This window comes from Heloderma suspectum, chromosome 2, assembly GCF_057233095.1.
Source record: "Heloderma suspectum isolate Gila_16-S chromosome 2, 16-S_ref, whole genome shotgun sequence".
Taxonomy (NCBI): Eukaryota; Metazoa; Chordata; class Lepidosauria; order Squamata; family Helodermatidae; genus Heloderma; species Heloderma suspectum.
The window spans coordinates 67,139,682-67,156,292 of NC_139459.1; the positions used below are offsets into that span (position 1 = coordinate 67,139,682).

General features: G+C 43.6%; 1 protein-coding gene across 1 annotated transcript in view; it reads right to left on the bottom strand.

The window, feature by feature from the left end:
• The window catches only part of LOC146352324 (uncharacterized), a 59,015-nt gene extending 47,112 nt beyond the window's left edge, over positions 1-11,903 (bottom strand). The window contains exons 1-3 of the mRNA XM_084833804.1: positions 11,806-11,903; positions 9,337-9,429; positions 687-3,197 (exon numbers count right to left, since the gene is read on the bottom strand). Coding sequence (XP_084689930.1) covers positions 687-3,197; positions 9,337-9,429; positions 11,806-11,881 — 2,680 coding nt within the window. The 5' untranslated portion in view covers positions 11,882-11,903. The remainder of the gene's footprint in view (positions 1-686; positions 3,198-9,336; positions 9,430-11,805) is intronic.
• Between the last annotated feature and the right edge of the window lie 4,708 nt (positions 11,904-16,611).

Here is a 16,611-nt window from a genome sequence, read left to right on the forward strand (position 1 = left end):
GAGGAAATGATTTTATCAATAGGTTGGCCAAATTAGAACTCATATTCCATTCTCAAGAACATTTAAAACAAATGCTTTATTGAAGCATCATGTTGGTATTTCACTTAGAATGCCAGCATTCCTAAGGCCAGCTCCATTTTGAGTATGAAGCTTGATATTAGAATGTAATAATATTTTTCTATTTAAATTTTTCTATTTAAAAATTAAGGCCTACTTGCAGGAGGCACAATGTCTCGAAGATATCAGTGCAAATTGTTAATTGAGACAGAAAATAAATGGATCAGGATATATGGTTCAGGAGGGCATAGGAACATAGGAGGCTGCCACATACTGAGTCAGATGGCTGGTCTACCTAGCTCAGTATTGTCAATACTGACTGGCAGCAGCTCTCCAGGGTTTCAGGCAAGGTTCTTTCCTAGCTCTACCTGGAGAAGATGGGGGTTGAACCTGGGACCTTTTATATGCAAAGCAAGTGTTCTACCACTGACCTATGGTCACTCCCCTTACAAGTAGACCTTGTCAGGTCTACAGGTTGGGTCTAAAATGCTTCTGCATTAGAGTTAAGAATTAGGAGCCTACTTTAAGATAAGCAAATCTCTTAAGTTCTCAGAATGACATCTCATTGCAATCATTGATGGATAAGGCAAGAACAAAGTATTGTTTCTGAGGAATCTGAAATTACTCACCTGTCTGCTCAGTCTGATTTTTTGGCAACAAACTGACTGGATTTTGGCCTAAATCCATATTTATTTCACTTTGTACTTCAGGATTTTCACAGCTCGGTTTGAGTAACTCCTGTGTTTGATCTCTTGCTATATGTGTTCTAAAATGATCAGACAGACATACGTCTTGTTCACAGGAGAGTGCGTCTGGCACATCTGTGAAGAAGGTGCCAGCCAAAATCTGCTCATCATCTAAAGAGTTAGAAACTGCAGCAGCCTGAGTAGAATGATCTTGACAAATAGAATCTTCATGGATATTTTCAGGCATCTCCTGAACTTCAGTAAAACTCTGGAATTCATTATCTAGGTCAGATTCCTCGGCATCTAGCAGAGGTGACATAAATGTGTCCCTTATACTGCAGGGCAATACGGGCTCCTTTTTTATTGCCAAGCCAAAAGGATCTGCCATAGTCCTACTGCCACCTCGAATGATGAGTCTTCGTTCTAATTCTCCAGTTATTACAGTCATCACAGATCCTCTCCGTTTCTTTTTTGTTACCTCAGGCTCTCCAGTACTCAGCTGAAGATTTCCATCAGGAGGACCTACTGAATGTTGACCTTGGATGCATTCTGTAGCAACCTTAGTAGAAATGTTATTGTGGTCATTATAGTCACTTGATGGGCTTAGAGAAAGTGAGGAAGCTTGACTTAATGGTGCTTCATTCTGTAATTCTACATATGCTTGAACTTCATGCTGATCACTCCTCAGAACCTCACAATGAAACTCACCTTTTGTGAGCTCAGTATATTCCTCACGCACATCTAGAGTTCTCACAGGCTCAGCTGGCCTACGTTCCTCCTTTTGTTCTCCACTGGAATTAATAATGCAATGAAAATCATCCACTGCCACCTGGTCCATTTCTCTACAGTCCTCCATGTATTCTAAACAGTGATTCATGAAAAAAGCACTGCCTAGTTTTTCTTCTAGCTCAGCATGATACACGGTCATGCTATGGTCATATGAGGTGAAGGCATAGCAGCATGAAGATTTGTGATCTCTGAAATTAGCAAACAATGATGTGAAACTTGAACTCAGTTCTGTACAACTGAAAGGTGTATGTGTGCTCTTATTGTAAGTATTTATTGCTTTGGCTGGCTTGGACAGGACTTTTAAGAATAAAGAAGGCATTGAATAAAAACCCGAATCTCTTCTAGGGTGAAATGATGATAATATATCAATAGAGGTGGCTGGGAAAGAATATCTTCTTGTGTTTTTTGATTCTGTATGAGAAACTAGCATAATATTCCTTGTATCAACTAGGCTACTGTTCCTTACTTGGTACACATCGGTCATGTCGTCATTAGGTTTCTTTCCAAAATGTTTTTCTCTGGAATTATAATCTTCTTGAGGGGATTCTCCAGTATAGCTAAATTCTGAAAAAATGATGTCTTTACAGAAATCTTTTCCATTGGCACACTCCATCCTTTTCTTATCTTTCTCTTGACAGAAATCACTGCTTTCTTCACAATTTAAGGCAACTGAGAATATATCTGACAGATCCATATCATCTGCTGAACATAAGGATACAGCCTCAGTTGTGCTTTCTAAGCAGATTTCTTCAGAGTCAGCAAACTCAGCTGGTGGTGGAATAAGTGTGTACCACTCTGGGCATGTGTAACCTGTGAATGATTCTTCCTTTTCCTGAAAGCTAAAATCTGACTCAAAATCTGAACGGCAAGATGCTTCTGTTGCAGAATAATCTGTATCACTCGCACATTTATTTCCATATTTTGGGCTGCTAGCTTGAACACATTTTCTCGGTTCATCACCAGGCTCAATACTAACCATTAATTTCTGTTCCCCGTTGATGTATTTTACCTTGATTTCCTTCCCTACAATACTTAATGTAATTGATGGATTTTGGTCATTGGCAGTTTGGACTGTGTACTTAGATGGTGTTTCATATTTTCCAGAAAGATCAGTGGATGGACTTGGCTCATTGTGCCACTTACAACTGCGGCCCTTACAATACCACCTTTTCTTAGGACATTTCCAGTTTCCAGCCACACAATCTGCTCCAGTATCAAACAACGACTCTTCCTTCATTTCTACTTTCACATTAAAGGGACCACATTTCACTTCTGCAATAAATCCATTCTCTGACCGAAGAGAATCTGCAGTGTCTAAGTTGCACTGGAGTGTAATATTTCCTGTTGATGTGGTTCCTGATTCATCAATGTTTACCGCTGCTTGGATATCATCTTGCTTAGTAGAAAAGGTCAGCGAAGGACACTCCTTTTCTTGTTTTCCTTCTTTTGCACTGTCTGATATATTATCTTGTTCTTTGTTTTCAAGAATGTCTGCATTCTTCTTTTCCCCACTCTCTAGTGTGTAAGAATGATTTTTTCTGTTCTTGTCTGGTTGTTCCATGTCCATGGTTTCATGGATATTAGTTTCTGTTAGATCCTCACCAGCTCTGTTTTCAACATCTTCTGTGTTTTGCTGGCATCTGCAGATGATTGGCAAATGTTCATCTGAAGGGTGAAAACAAAGGAAGAATAGCATCACTATTATTAAAGTAAGAACACCTTGAAAGTTCAGTTGGCAATTGACAATCATTTGTTTGTTTGTTTGAAGCGTGTTTGAAGATAGTTTGAAGGAAGACACATTGCTTCTCATCATGTGTACACTGATTCCATTTTGACCCTGGTAAATATGTTTTGGAGGTTTTTGTATAGTTTCAAAACCCCTGCAAACCCTGTTTGATCAGAGATGATGGAGGGTGAGGAAAAAATGTGTGTACACACTGTGGGAAGTGATGCCTCTCTCAAATCACTTTCAATTACTGTAAAAACTGCTGCCTTTCTCCAGCATTGTTGCAAACCCTTAGAGAAGCTTCCACAAATAGCACAAATGTTACGAAGGGTTTAATGCAGGAAATAGTGCATATATTTACAATCCCTGATGTTACAATAGGTTGGACAGTTGCTTTTTCTTCCTACAGTGTACCCGACTAGGGATGTTGGAGAATTCCGCCACAGACTCCAATGGGGCTGGATTCTTTAGAATCCGGCCCTCCGGAGTCCGTGGTGGAATGGGGCAATCCCCACCCTGTGGAATCCCCCCGGGATGGAGCCTACCTGGCGGCAGTGGTGGCTCCGGCAGTGGCGGTTCCGGCAGCGGCGGCTCCGGGTTGTCTTCTGGGCTGCAGTGTGGCCGCAAATGGCGTCCTGCGTAGGGGATACATTTGTGTCCCTACGCTAGGCCGTGATAGGCTATGTATATATTTACGTAGCCTATCATGGCCTAGTGTAGGGATGCAAATGGCGTCCCCTACGCAGGACGCCATTTGTGTCCACAGCAGCCCGGCAGCAGATGGAGGCCCTGCTGTGGATCGGCCTGGCTGGCAGCTCCGCGGACTGGCCATGGAGTGGAGCCGGCCAGGCAGGATTCTGGGGAGGAGGACCAGATCGCCTCCCCCCTGTCGAGGATTCCGGGGGGAGGACCGGATCGCCTCCCCCCCCCACAGAACCCAGCAGAGCCAGGTAAGTGGGGTTTCGTACACCCCTATGACTCACAGGATATGGTACAGGCTTATTATGCTTGGCTGCTTCCACCATTCAAATGTTGATAATTATTTGTCATCCTTGGCAGGCACTGTGTTTCCCTTGGCCCACAGTGCCTGCCCATATGAATTCATCAATAACAACTAAGCTGTCATTAAAACACTCGAGCATGATACTGCACTTCCGCAATAAATGGATCATTATGGATAGATGTAACAATGCAGGTCAGTTGGGAAACCCTCTGATTTGTCTTTCTTGACCCTTCACTGGGAGATGGCGTTGTTTCTTTGTTTCGTGTTTTTAGGACACAGCAGAACAATCAGAGTAATTGATGCAGCTACAGCATAAATGGCATGAAAAACAACCTGTTGGTGTCCCAGTCTATGGCAGCCTGTATTGAACAAATACAAGTTCATTTGCAGGGGTGGGGGAGATCTTCATGAAAACGGAATGAGAAGTGCATTGCAGTATTACCCTGCAATACTGTAATATTGCAGTATTTCATGGAATTGGCTTTTGTCCATCAGGGACACACAAAGCAAGATAAGCTGAGTGTACTGTACCTTTAAAATCTGGTTTTCAGGGGTCACACTGCACTTGGAAGGAACATACTTCCAGGAGGGGTGGGGGGAATAGAATTGAACATCATCAAACTGGCAGAGGCTGCTCAACCAATGAGGGAGGCTTGTTTCCTGTCTCTGTCCAGGCTCCCCCCTGCTACTCCATTAATATGAATGGAGAGCGATTAATTTTCGCCATGTGTGCAAATTTCCCCGAAGAAGCCAAAATCCCTGGTTCTCGAGTGCAGCATCTGATGGCTCCCCCTGAGAACTTCCCCCCACCCCAATTTCGCCCCATTCCAGCACTCTGCCACAGAGTTACTGCTCCCAACCCCCCTTCTCCCTGCTCGTAATGAGAAGCTCCCGTAAACCTGAAAGATTGCTATTGCGATAAAGCGGAGAAGGGACTTTACTTCAGAGAAACTAGGGATGTACGAATCCCTTACTTGGCTCTGTGCAAGGGCACCCGCAGTGGGGGGGAGGCGCTCTGTCCCTCCCCCCGGAATCCTCCCTGGCCGGCTGTGCTCCATGGCAGCTCCATGGAGCCACTGGAGTTCTGGCTGCGGCCGGGCTGCTGTGGCCGCAAATGGCGGCCATCATAGCGGCCGCCATTTGCGTCCTTGATAGGCTACATAACTATTTACGTAGCCTATCACAGTAAAGGCAGCCACACAAATGGACTAGTGGCCGCCATTTGCGTGGCTGCCTTTACCGTGATAGGCTATGTAAATACTTACATAGCCTATCATGGCAAAGAGCAAGGGCGTAAATGGCATAGTGGCCACCATTTGTGTCCCTGCTCTTTGCCATGATAGGCTACGTAAATACTTATGTAGCCTATCATGGCTGCAAGGATGCAAATGGCAGCTGCAGCAGCCCGGTCGTGGCCGGCTGGGAGACCAGCCGGAGCCGCCGCTGCATCCGCCCCAGGTAAGTTCCGTTGCGGGGGGATTTCACGGGGGGGGTGGGAGGCGGGAGGCCGTTCCGCCATGGATTCCGGATGGCCAGATTCTTTAGAATCCGGCCTCACTGGAATCCATGGCGGAATTCTCTGACATCCCCAAGAGAAACTACAGAACACCAAAGAAGCACAACATTGCAATATCAATTTAAGAGAACATCGGAGAAGCAAAAGAGCGCTTTACGGCAAGTTACTAAAGTTAGCCTTTAACCCTTTCACTGCAGGGGAGCGAGATTTATTTCTTACTTCTGAGTAAATATGCACAGAAGGCGGGGATTAAAAGCAGGCTACCTAAGGTGAATGAGTGTCCCCACTACTGCGGTAATGTGAGGGGTTGCTGCTGAGATCCTGGGGATTTTCTCAATAGGAAAAACTACTTCCATTGGGAAAATAAGGAATGGGGTGTCCCACCCCCTTGACCACATCACTGCCAGGTCACAGAGACACACCCAGGATTTAATGCGGGGGGGGGGGATATGGCATACTGTGGTTAAACCACCAGGGAGCCACTGTTAGTAAAAAAAAAGTCAGAGTAAAAGGAGTTTCAGAAAATGCAGCTTTTCAAGAGGGAAGTGGCTGGTTGGCAGCAGATTGGTGATGACGTCATCTGTTGTGAAGGAATTCAGACTGCTCTAACTTCATACTAAATCGCTCATGAAGACAGCTCTTCTATTCCTGATTGGCATATAAACACCCATTTAGGTTATGGGGCTCATTACTAGGGGTGGTTCAAATGTGACTTCAATAATGTTGCTGCTAAAAATTATTTATGTGTGGTTGGAGCTAGCTAGCTAGCTATTAATTAATTAATTAATTAAATTTCTTAATTGCCCATCTGGCCGGTCACCCGGCCACTCTGGGCGATGTACAATAATACAACAGTTTAAAACAATAAAATTCCACATTAAAACATTGTATTTCTAAAAATACCCCAACCCATCCCAAATGCCTGCCTGAACAACCACGTTTTTAATGCATGGCAGAAGCTCTTTAAAGAGGGGGCATGGCAGAGTTCCCTAGGGAGGGAGTTCCACAGAGTGGGGGCCACCACAGAGAAGGCCCTCTCCCTTGTCCCCGCCAGTCTAGCTGTCCTGGCTGATGGGACAGAGAGAAGGCCATCCAAGGCTGATCTTCTTAAGCGGCCTGTCTGGTGTTGCTGGAGGCGCTCCTTAAGATAGGCTGGGCCAGAACTGTATAGGGTTTTAAAGGTCAAAACCAACACCTTGAATTTGGCCCGGAAAACAACTGGTAACCAGTGCCACTTCTTCAGCACCAGAGCGATGTGATCACGCCGGCAGCTGCATTTAATCCGGCAAGCTGCCGCGTTCTGTACCAGCTGCAGCTTCCAAACCATCCTCAAGGGTAACTCCATGTAGAGTGCATTATGGTAGTCAAGGTGAGAGGAGACCAAGGCATGTACTACTGAGGGAGCAGATGGTCGGGAAGGTAGGGGTGCAGCCACCGTATCAGATGGAGTTGGTACAGTGCTGTCCAGCTCACAGCTTTGCATCTGCAGTAATGTCTGGAACTGGTATTCCATATGGGTCAGTCAGATTGTATGGTAAGCACCCATGCCAACATTGCTATGCCCTGTGGTTTAGCAGCATTGGTGTTTGTATTTACCATATACTCCATAAGTGAGAAACTAATTCCAGACATTATTGCAACCAAGTGGATCTCTGACTGCATGGAAGCTATTTCTGATTACAACCTATTTTGATAACAACCTCATTGGGGGTGCATGAACTCATACACCAGCATAATATCATAATTTGCAGTGCAGCAAAAGACAGAAAGGGCAGCATCCAACTGTGTCATTCCGCTAGCGCAGGTGACATTGCACTAACAGAAAGTAGGTTCCAAATTATGTGCAAGAGGAGAATCCTATTAAAGTTACAGTTGTACTGTATCTTGTGTTTTCCAAGTGGTTGTGCATAATGCTTGCGTAACCTGTTGTGCAACTGCTTGCACAATGGAAAGATTTGGTGGAGTTCCTCTAGCACTTTTTGAGCTTGTGGAATGATACTGGTGGATACTGCCCAAGATACTGCAGAATTGCAGCAACTCCAAGCAATCAGATGTGTGCAGACAAGAGACTTATCTACCCCAAAATGATCAGATGTATGTACGTATACCTTGTTCTATATGTTATCTGCATACATGTACACAGAGTTAGTAAAGAATATTTTACTGTTGTGGCACCTTTTCTATAGAATGCTACGGAGTTATGGTGTCCTGAAATAAAGACCAATTATTATATTTTGTAGGACTGTGATGTTCTAAAATAAAACTTATAAATAACAACAACAACAACAACAACAACAACAACAGCTTTCAAAGCTAGGAAGTAGCAGGCTGTAATCGCTCACAGCTTGACAGGCCACAGAAAGGGCCTTTGGGCTAAAATTAATCTGTCAATTTTATTTTCTGTCAATTTCACATTTAGGAATCTTACCTTTGTCCTGTCCTGTTACTGCTATGGTTTGCAAACTTTCAAAAGTTGGCATGACAGTTCATATGCATGTGTGCATTTCTCCTAGTATATGTGTTTATGTATGCACTTTTTGCTGAATATATACATTTTTGCAGGCTATTTCTCCTAATATTTTACATTATTCTCCGTTTTCTACATTATTTTCACAAGCCTGCACATTTTTGTCTGCATGTTTTCCTAATATATGCATTTTGCATTTTTGTATGCATTTTCTGATTGGAACACTGCATCGCAATATTTGGAGACGTGCAAATACCAAAGGATAATTGCATTCATTGTTGCGTATAGGTTTGGGAAGAGCAAATTAGGTGGATTCAAAATGGGTGTCTTTCTCCCTCATCCTTACTTTGGACATATTTTACCCAATCTATGCTTGCAAATCCTAATTAGGATTGATTGAAACTATTCCTTTCCTTCATTTGGACACTGCTATATTTTCTATCTATAGTGACTGAAGGTGGTGACTGAACTTACTGAAGTCCATGATAATTTGGGCTCTGATCTGAATGGAGTCTGGATTTCACCTAATAAGCACCACAGATTAGAAAGAGTTAAAAACAGAACTTGTTAAAGTCCATTTCCCGAAACAGAGATAAATAACAACTCCACAGAGCTGAAACCTCATCTCCTAAAGTTACTGCTTCCATCTATAAATATTTAATAAAGAAATCTTAGCATAAGCAATGCACTTGTAGTTCAAGCAGGAAATAGCTTTATGATCTTGCATCACATTGATTTCTATCATTTATTTTTGGGACAGAGTCCATTCCTTGAAGCGTGGCTCTGGTGTAGTGGAACTAGTGGCTCTGACATCAGTGGGGTGGTGAATCCGCTCCAGGTTTCAGTCAGCACCAGTCAGAACTCTAAAGGAGCTCTCCAAGGTGTTGGATAGCTCCTTTAGAGTACTGACTGAAACCCGGAGCGGATTCACCGCCCCACCGACATCGGAGCCACCAGCCTCCGCTGCTCTGGTGCAAGCCACATTTTGATGATTGGAGCTTGAGATGAGAGGGATCTTTGAGGATTGCCAGTTAGGTCCCTGTAACCACCTCTGTTTTAAGGAATTCAGATGAACCATTGCTGTAAACTTACTTTCTCTGGTATCTGAGCTTTTCCTGCCCTTACAGCTTCTTCTCCTCTTTCTGCTCATGATGGAGGTCTGAAGGCTCTTGTTGTTATCCTGCTCTGCAATGGGATGGGGGAGATAATCATTAGAAAGTATTCACTTGCAAGTTTGCTCTCCTCTTTAATTTGTCTCCTCTTTCAGATTAATAACCACAGATGACCACAGAACTCGTCAGGAAACCTAAGCTGGCAATATGTTGAATGATGTCATGTACAACCTGCCATAGCATCAGTGCCCTTGCAATATCGGCAAAATGTCGTATTTCATGATGTTGGGTTGTTCTGATTCCCCCTCCACCCAAAAACACTTATTTGAAGGCACAGAAAGTGTTGAGCAAGTCATTCAGTCCAAATAGATACTAAAGTATAACTAGATACAATGACTTTAAATAGCAGACCTGTTCCATTATTGAACCCACATGAAGTATATAAATATCTTGTATCTTAACATTCTGATGGAGAATGCATACATTCAGTATATTAAAGTGTTTTTCATTTACATCTCATTACTTGAGTTTTTTGCCTGGGAAAGAGAGGTGATGGCCACATCTGTTAGCAAATTCATCCCAGCCCTACTCCCAAGATACTTATATCAGCTTTTACCCTATTAATCAGGGGTGGGGAACCTCTGGCCCTCCTGAGTTCCCTAGAAGGCCACTCCCCCTTCCTCTGGCTCCACCCCTTTCTCCCAGGCATCAATTCCCCAGCTTTTGTGCAGTTTTTCCCCATTTTAAAAGGTTGAAATGCCTCTCCTAAGGCTCACTTACTGGCAGTGAGAGCTTTAAGCTACAATATGTGGAATTTTGGGGCGTATGTTTGGCCCTGCCCCTTTTCCTCTTGGCTCCACCCACCACTGGAATGCAGCCCCTGAGAACTTCTCTGAAATTGAATTCAGCCCCCAGTCTGAAAGCGGTTTCTCAACCCTGATATAAAGGATTGTTTTAAATTGGCTCAAGAAATGGGCAAGCCTATTTCTTTTTATTAATACCTCTAGGCTGCTTTCCCACCTAAAGGTCTCCAAAACACAATAAAATACAGAACCACCCCTCTGTGCTTATGCACATGCAGCAGAATGTGCAGAGGTCAGTGGGGTAGAGATGGCAGCAAGATTGACTCTGGGGTACAGACCTTCCCTTCCCCCCTTCATGCATTCCACAAAAGCATAGAGTGAATTTCTGAACTAGAGTTGGATAAAGTGCAATGTGCAGCTCGTTCAGTGATCAGTAGTTCTCATAACTGAATCACTAGTTCTTTCTGTGACCACTATTGGTGGTAGTTATGGGGCATGTAACTATCCACCTTAATGTTGGATCACGTGAAGTAAAAATGGAGCTAATGCAAGATTTTCTACAATAAATTAGGGATGGCGGAGAATTCCGCCACGGATTCCCGTGAGGCCGGATTCTTTAGAATCTTCTATCTTTAGAATCCGGCCCGCCGGAATCCATGGCGGAACGGCCTCCTGCCCCCCCCCCCCGCGGAATCCCACCAGGACGGCACTTACCTGGGGCAGATTCAGCGGTAACGGCGGATTTGGCGGTGGCGGCTGGTCTCCTGGCCGGCCGCGACAGGGCTGCTGCCGCCGCCATTGCCATCCCCGCACCATGATAGGCTACGTAAGAATTTACATAGCCTATCACGGCTAATGTAAAAACAAACAAACACGCAGCATACGCAAATGGCGGCGGCTACGGTGGCCGCCATTTGCGTGGCCTATTTTTCACCGACTTATCTTACGTAAATATTTACGTAAGATAAAACGGCGAAAAAAAAGGGGAACGCAAATAGCGTAGTGGACGCTATTTGCATTCCTTTATTTTTCGCTGTTCTAGCCTACGTAAATATTTACGTAAGATAAGTCGGCGAAAAGGTGGGCTCCTAGTACTACCAGCCAGAAGGCATTGTGCATCTATTCCGTATTTTTTTTCCTTAATTAATTTTCTGTGGTAAGAAAAAAACCTATATATAAAAGTTTTTTATATAGACGTCCTATAAAACTCTAGAGCCCCTGAATGAGGCAGTGTGATGGCAGGAGAAAAGCCTCATCTGGAAGCACTCAGAGTCAACATAAGGGCTGAAATGCCAGTGACAAAAGCAGAATAGGTCCTTTTATCCTGGAGCGAGAAATCATCCTTCCACTTCCACTGGCAGATGTTATGGATGGGAATTTGTTTGACACCAGATAGAGTGGGGATGGTTCCACTTCATGCTCATGTTATAAGATATGGCGGGGAAGGGTTGAACTGGATGATCTTTTCCAATTCCTTCAGACCCTGTGAAGAAAGGGACTGTTTTTTGTAATAATAAAAAAGTGGGGGGCGGGACTGCTAAGGTGGTCTGCTAAAACTAGTCGGATGAGAGATAACATGAATAGTCCAGGCCTAGCCTGGCAGATCTCTGTGATGAAGATTAGGCTGATGAATCTCAATAGCTGACCTTTTGAATTATAAGAACCAGGGATTCTTCTGGAAGGGGGCTTTGCTTCTCCCTTCTCAGCTGTGCATGATGTCATCAAGATGTGTATAAAAGCCTAGGCTGGGGAAGACCGAGAAAAGAATCAGATACAGAGCTGAGCTTGAGCTCTGGAACATCATAGGGTGATGGCGGTTTCCCTGGAAGATCAGATGTGGGAGCAGCAGATTTTGGGGTGTCTGCTGCTCTGTGAGCCTCGCAAGACCTTGTCCTAGCTCCTCTGTCTGGTTTGTTTACATCTGTCCTGCGAGGCAGGGACTCTGATTGACTCCAGCTATAAAGGTTGCTTCTGCTGCTGATATATTTATGATTCTATTTTTAATTGCACCTATTTAGTTATTTGATTACTCATCTTGTGAGCCATTTTGATCATAATTTGGAAAAGCAGCATAGAAATCAACAAGGTGCTGCTGCTGCAGAGTGTTAAACTGTGTCCCTCCATCTATGATCAAATAAATGCAAATATTACAAAAAACCAGTACACCTGCAGTGGTCCTCATTCAAAATGAGGCCAAACCCAGGTGAGCATGACACTCCAGGAAATGTATTTATTTATATATTTATTTGATTTGTGCCCTGACTTTCTACCAGATATGACACTCAAGGTGCTTTACAATCACTAATAAAACTTGACAAAAACAATGATAAAGAAACACATTAAAATATAATTAAAAATGATTAAAAACACAACAACAGAGTAAAAACAGCATCCAGCTCAACAGACCTGCATATACACAAAGGCCCACTTGAATAAAGTGATCTTTACCAGCCAGCAGAAGGACAGCAGAGAAGGGGAGCAAACGTGGCTTCCCTCAACAGGGAGTTCCACAGAAAGGGAGTGGCCACTGAGAAGGCCCTCTTTTGCGTTGCTCCCCTCCACACCTCTGTAGGTGATGGTCTCAAAAGAAGAGCCTCTCCTGAGGACCTTAAGACCCGGGCAGGGTCATATGGAAGACAGTGGTCTTTCAGGTAGCCTGGTCCCAAATTCTCACCTCCCAGAGAACCGGGGCAGGCAGATAACACTATCACAATGGTCAAAAGACTCAGCAGTAGTATGGCCCTGTGAATAACTGTCCTGGAAGACATGGATGAAAGAGCGGAGATGCTTTCTTGATAAGGAACAGGGTCAGGTGATTCCAGATTTGGCCTGCAAGCCTAAGGTCCTACACCCCTGCTGTTCTGGGATGTTGCTGGGCTGTGGTAGCACAAGCCAGTATTTGAGCTCAAACTGGTAGCACTCTGGAGGAGAAACTGCAGCCCCTCAATATGTTGTTCAGCTCTCTTTTAGGCAGCAGTAAGTAATCATGTGTCAGGCACTCACGGCCTTGAGCGCTTACGCAGAATAGCTGTTCTCAGATGAACAAAACCTTTTTTTCTAATCCCACAGATAATTCTAGCAGGGCTCTCACTGTCTTCTTTGACCTTTCCATTTGGTAAATGGCTTAATACAGAGTTTAAATTACCGATTAAAATCATACAAAGCTTAGGAGCTCACAAGCTGCAGCTCTAGCCCTCTGCTTGAGAAGATTATTAGGTTCATACAGTGGCAGTGCAATTTTAAAGGCTGAGATAGGGAAGACGTTAATTGACAGCACTGCAGAAGTAAAATATTTTATAATGTCAGATTACATATATAAAAAGCAGCTGTGGAACAGTCAAGGTATCTTTTTCTGAAAGGTGTTGATAGGACGTTTTTAGCTCTGTCACTTGTGTTGACGTACTACTTAGAAAATCTCTATTTTTAAAAATGGAACACTTTAACTGTCAGATGATGAAAAGATAGTCTGCAGGGTTTTGTCCCCACCCCCACCCCATCCTTAAGTCTTAATAGCAGCTTCACAGTATATGCCAAATATATACTCTCTCCTGAATGTACAGCCATCTTAAACGAATCAGCTTAAAATGGGCCCTCTCAAAGCTCCATACAAATAACAGTGTGATTCATCATTCTTATGGATTGAAGAGCCAGGCTAATACTTTAAACAATTTCCCCCCTAAAGAAGGTCTCTAACTTCTCCCCAGTAGGAAATAAAAATTTTATGGGCTGTGCAATATCTCAAAGAAGGTTAGCTAAACAGATCTTACAGTGGCAAAAATTCTTTAATCAAAGCCAAGTGGACAGAATTTATTACTGTGTTTTTCCAGGTCCAAACTATCTCAAGTTGACTGAACTTATGGAGGAGACCCAAAAGGTTAAGCAAACCCAGCAACAAAGTGCATTTTATGATTTCATCTTCTTGGCATTCTTGAGACTTACAATTCATATTAAGGGGAAACGTTCACATACATGGGGAAACATACACCGCTCTGAGCTTCTTGGAGGTCAGGCCAGATAAAAATGAAAGAATGCAATGTAATGTATTAATCTATATAGAGTCCTAAAGAAAGACTGTGTCATGGAAAACTCTGGGAAAGCTGGATTTCATTTTTTTTAATGAAACTTATACTTTTATACTTCAAAAACGTTTTTTTAAGGTTAACTAGAAAAAGTTAAAAGTTGATAATTAATAATTTAGGCTGCAATTCTATACCCTCTTACCTGGGAGTAAGCCCCATTGAAGTCAATGGAACTTATTTCTGAGGAGACATGCATAGGATTGTGCTGTTAATGAGTTAAAATTAAATGTTAGCCATTCCTTTAACTTTATAACTAGTTAAATAGTTAATTCCCATGACTGTATTTGTATTGACATTTCCCAACAATGCCAAAAAGGGAAGGGTGGGGGAGGGATAGTGGAAATTAACTGTGAGTTATATGCATATGCATCCCAATTTAGCAAAGTCCAAGCAGGAAGGAACATAGCTGATGACTATTTATTAAACAGATGACTGTTTAATAAAAGAACAATTTATTTGGGGTTTACATGGAAATCATCTTTTCCAGGACCACCCAGTCTTTTATGAGCATTTTGCCATCCGAGTCTACAACTGCCCTAGAACACCAGAATTCTCCTGAGCTCGTTTTCCTCTCTAGAGCTTCCTCTTCCCCCTTGAATCTTCCCATAGGCCTTCAGGAGTAACCACTGTTAGCTTTGCTGGCAGACCAGCCTTTGGAACTTCTGGCTTGGTGGCTACTGTTGCACCCCACTTTGGGTGGACTCCACTTCATAAAGCTTTGCTGTGGCCAAGAAAAGCCTCTACTTTCTACTCTTTTGGATTTCCCTCGTGCCTTGGATCCGCAGACCTCCCCCTGTGCTCAGACTAAGGATGTACGGACTGTGTAAAATCAGTTCCATCTATGTTTCATGGATTGTCAGGCACCATTTGTTCCATCCTTTGCTCACAGACGGATGTGAATACTTCCCCCCCCCCCGTCATGTGGAAAAATACACAAATAATTACATAAGCGCTTTCGTAACAATTTACAGAATTTACCTTAGTATGTAACATTTAGCGTATTGTCCCCCATTCCATTCAACTTTTCCTCAGCAGAAACTTGCATGGGGCACCTTTGCTGGTCCCAGGCACTCCATGCTCCCAATCTGGATTTGGGACTGAAAGACCCAGGAAAAGTGTGGGTGCGTGGAGGGCAAGTTGTAAGCAAGCACAATTTGTGACATTGCATAACATCATGACTGATCACAGGGCACATCAGATAAGGCATCAGCTTTAGCTTCCAATTTCCTGGCTTTGTGGAGTTTGGACCACTGTGAGATAGCCTTATCATCTGGTCTTTTAAACCGACAGGTTTTTTGATGATTGAATATTCTCACCCAGCACTAAGCCAGAAGTGCTTTTTACCAGTTTATACTGGTACACCAACTGCGACCCTGTGTCTGGAGAAGATGGACCTTACTTGTTATCGTATACCTGAAAGGCTGCCATGCAGAAGATGGGGGCAGACTTGTTCTGTTGAACCTGAGGACAGGACTAGAACCAACAGGTGGAAATTGCAGGAAGCAGATTTTGGCTAAACATTGGGATAATTTTCCTAACAGTGAGAGCTGTTCAGCAGTAGAACAGATTGCCTCAGGAGGTGGTGGGTTCTCCTTCTCTGGAGTTATTGAAGCAGAGGGTGGATGGCCATCTGTCAGGGATGCTGCAGCTGCACCCTGCAGTGCAGAGCCTGCATTGAGCAGGGGGTAAGATTAGATTATCTCCCTTCCAAGTCTACGACCCATGTTCTAGTGACATCCAGGCTGGATTACTGTAATGTGCTCTATGTGGGGCTGTCTTTAAAGATGGTTCTGAAACTTCAACCAGTAGAAAATGCAGCTGCTGGAGTACTGGTAGGTGCTAGGTGGTCAGATCATGCGACGCCTATATGGTACCACCTGCACTGGTTGCCAGTGCATTTCAAGGCCAATTTAAAGTGTTGGTATTGGCTATTAAAGCCCTAAATTACTTGGGTCTAGGTTATTTGAAAGCCTGCCTTCACCCCATCAACCTGCCAACACTCTGAGATCAATACTGGAGGCCCTGCTTGAGTGTCCACCTGTCAAAGCAATTAGGCCAGCGGGCATCAGACATAGGGCCTTTTCGGTAGTGGCCCTGTTTGTGGAACTCTGTTCTAATTGATGTGCACCAGGCCCCATCATTACAGGCTTCCAAGTGGGCTCTAAACACTTACCTGTTTATTTTGTCTTATAACTGAGTTAGAACTGTATTGGGTGCTTTTGCCTGTAAGGCGATACCTGGGTTTAACTGTCAGTTTTGAATTCATTATTGTTTTTATCATTGTTTGACTGTGTGTTATGGTTTTAAATTTTGCAGATGGCCTTGGGACAGTTTTCCCTAAAAGGTGGCTTATACATTTTTAAAATCAATTAA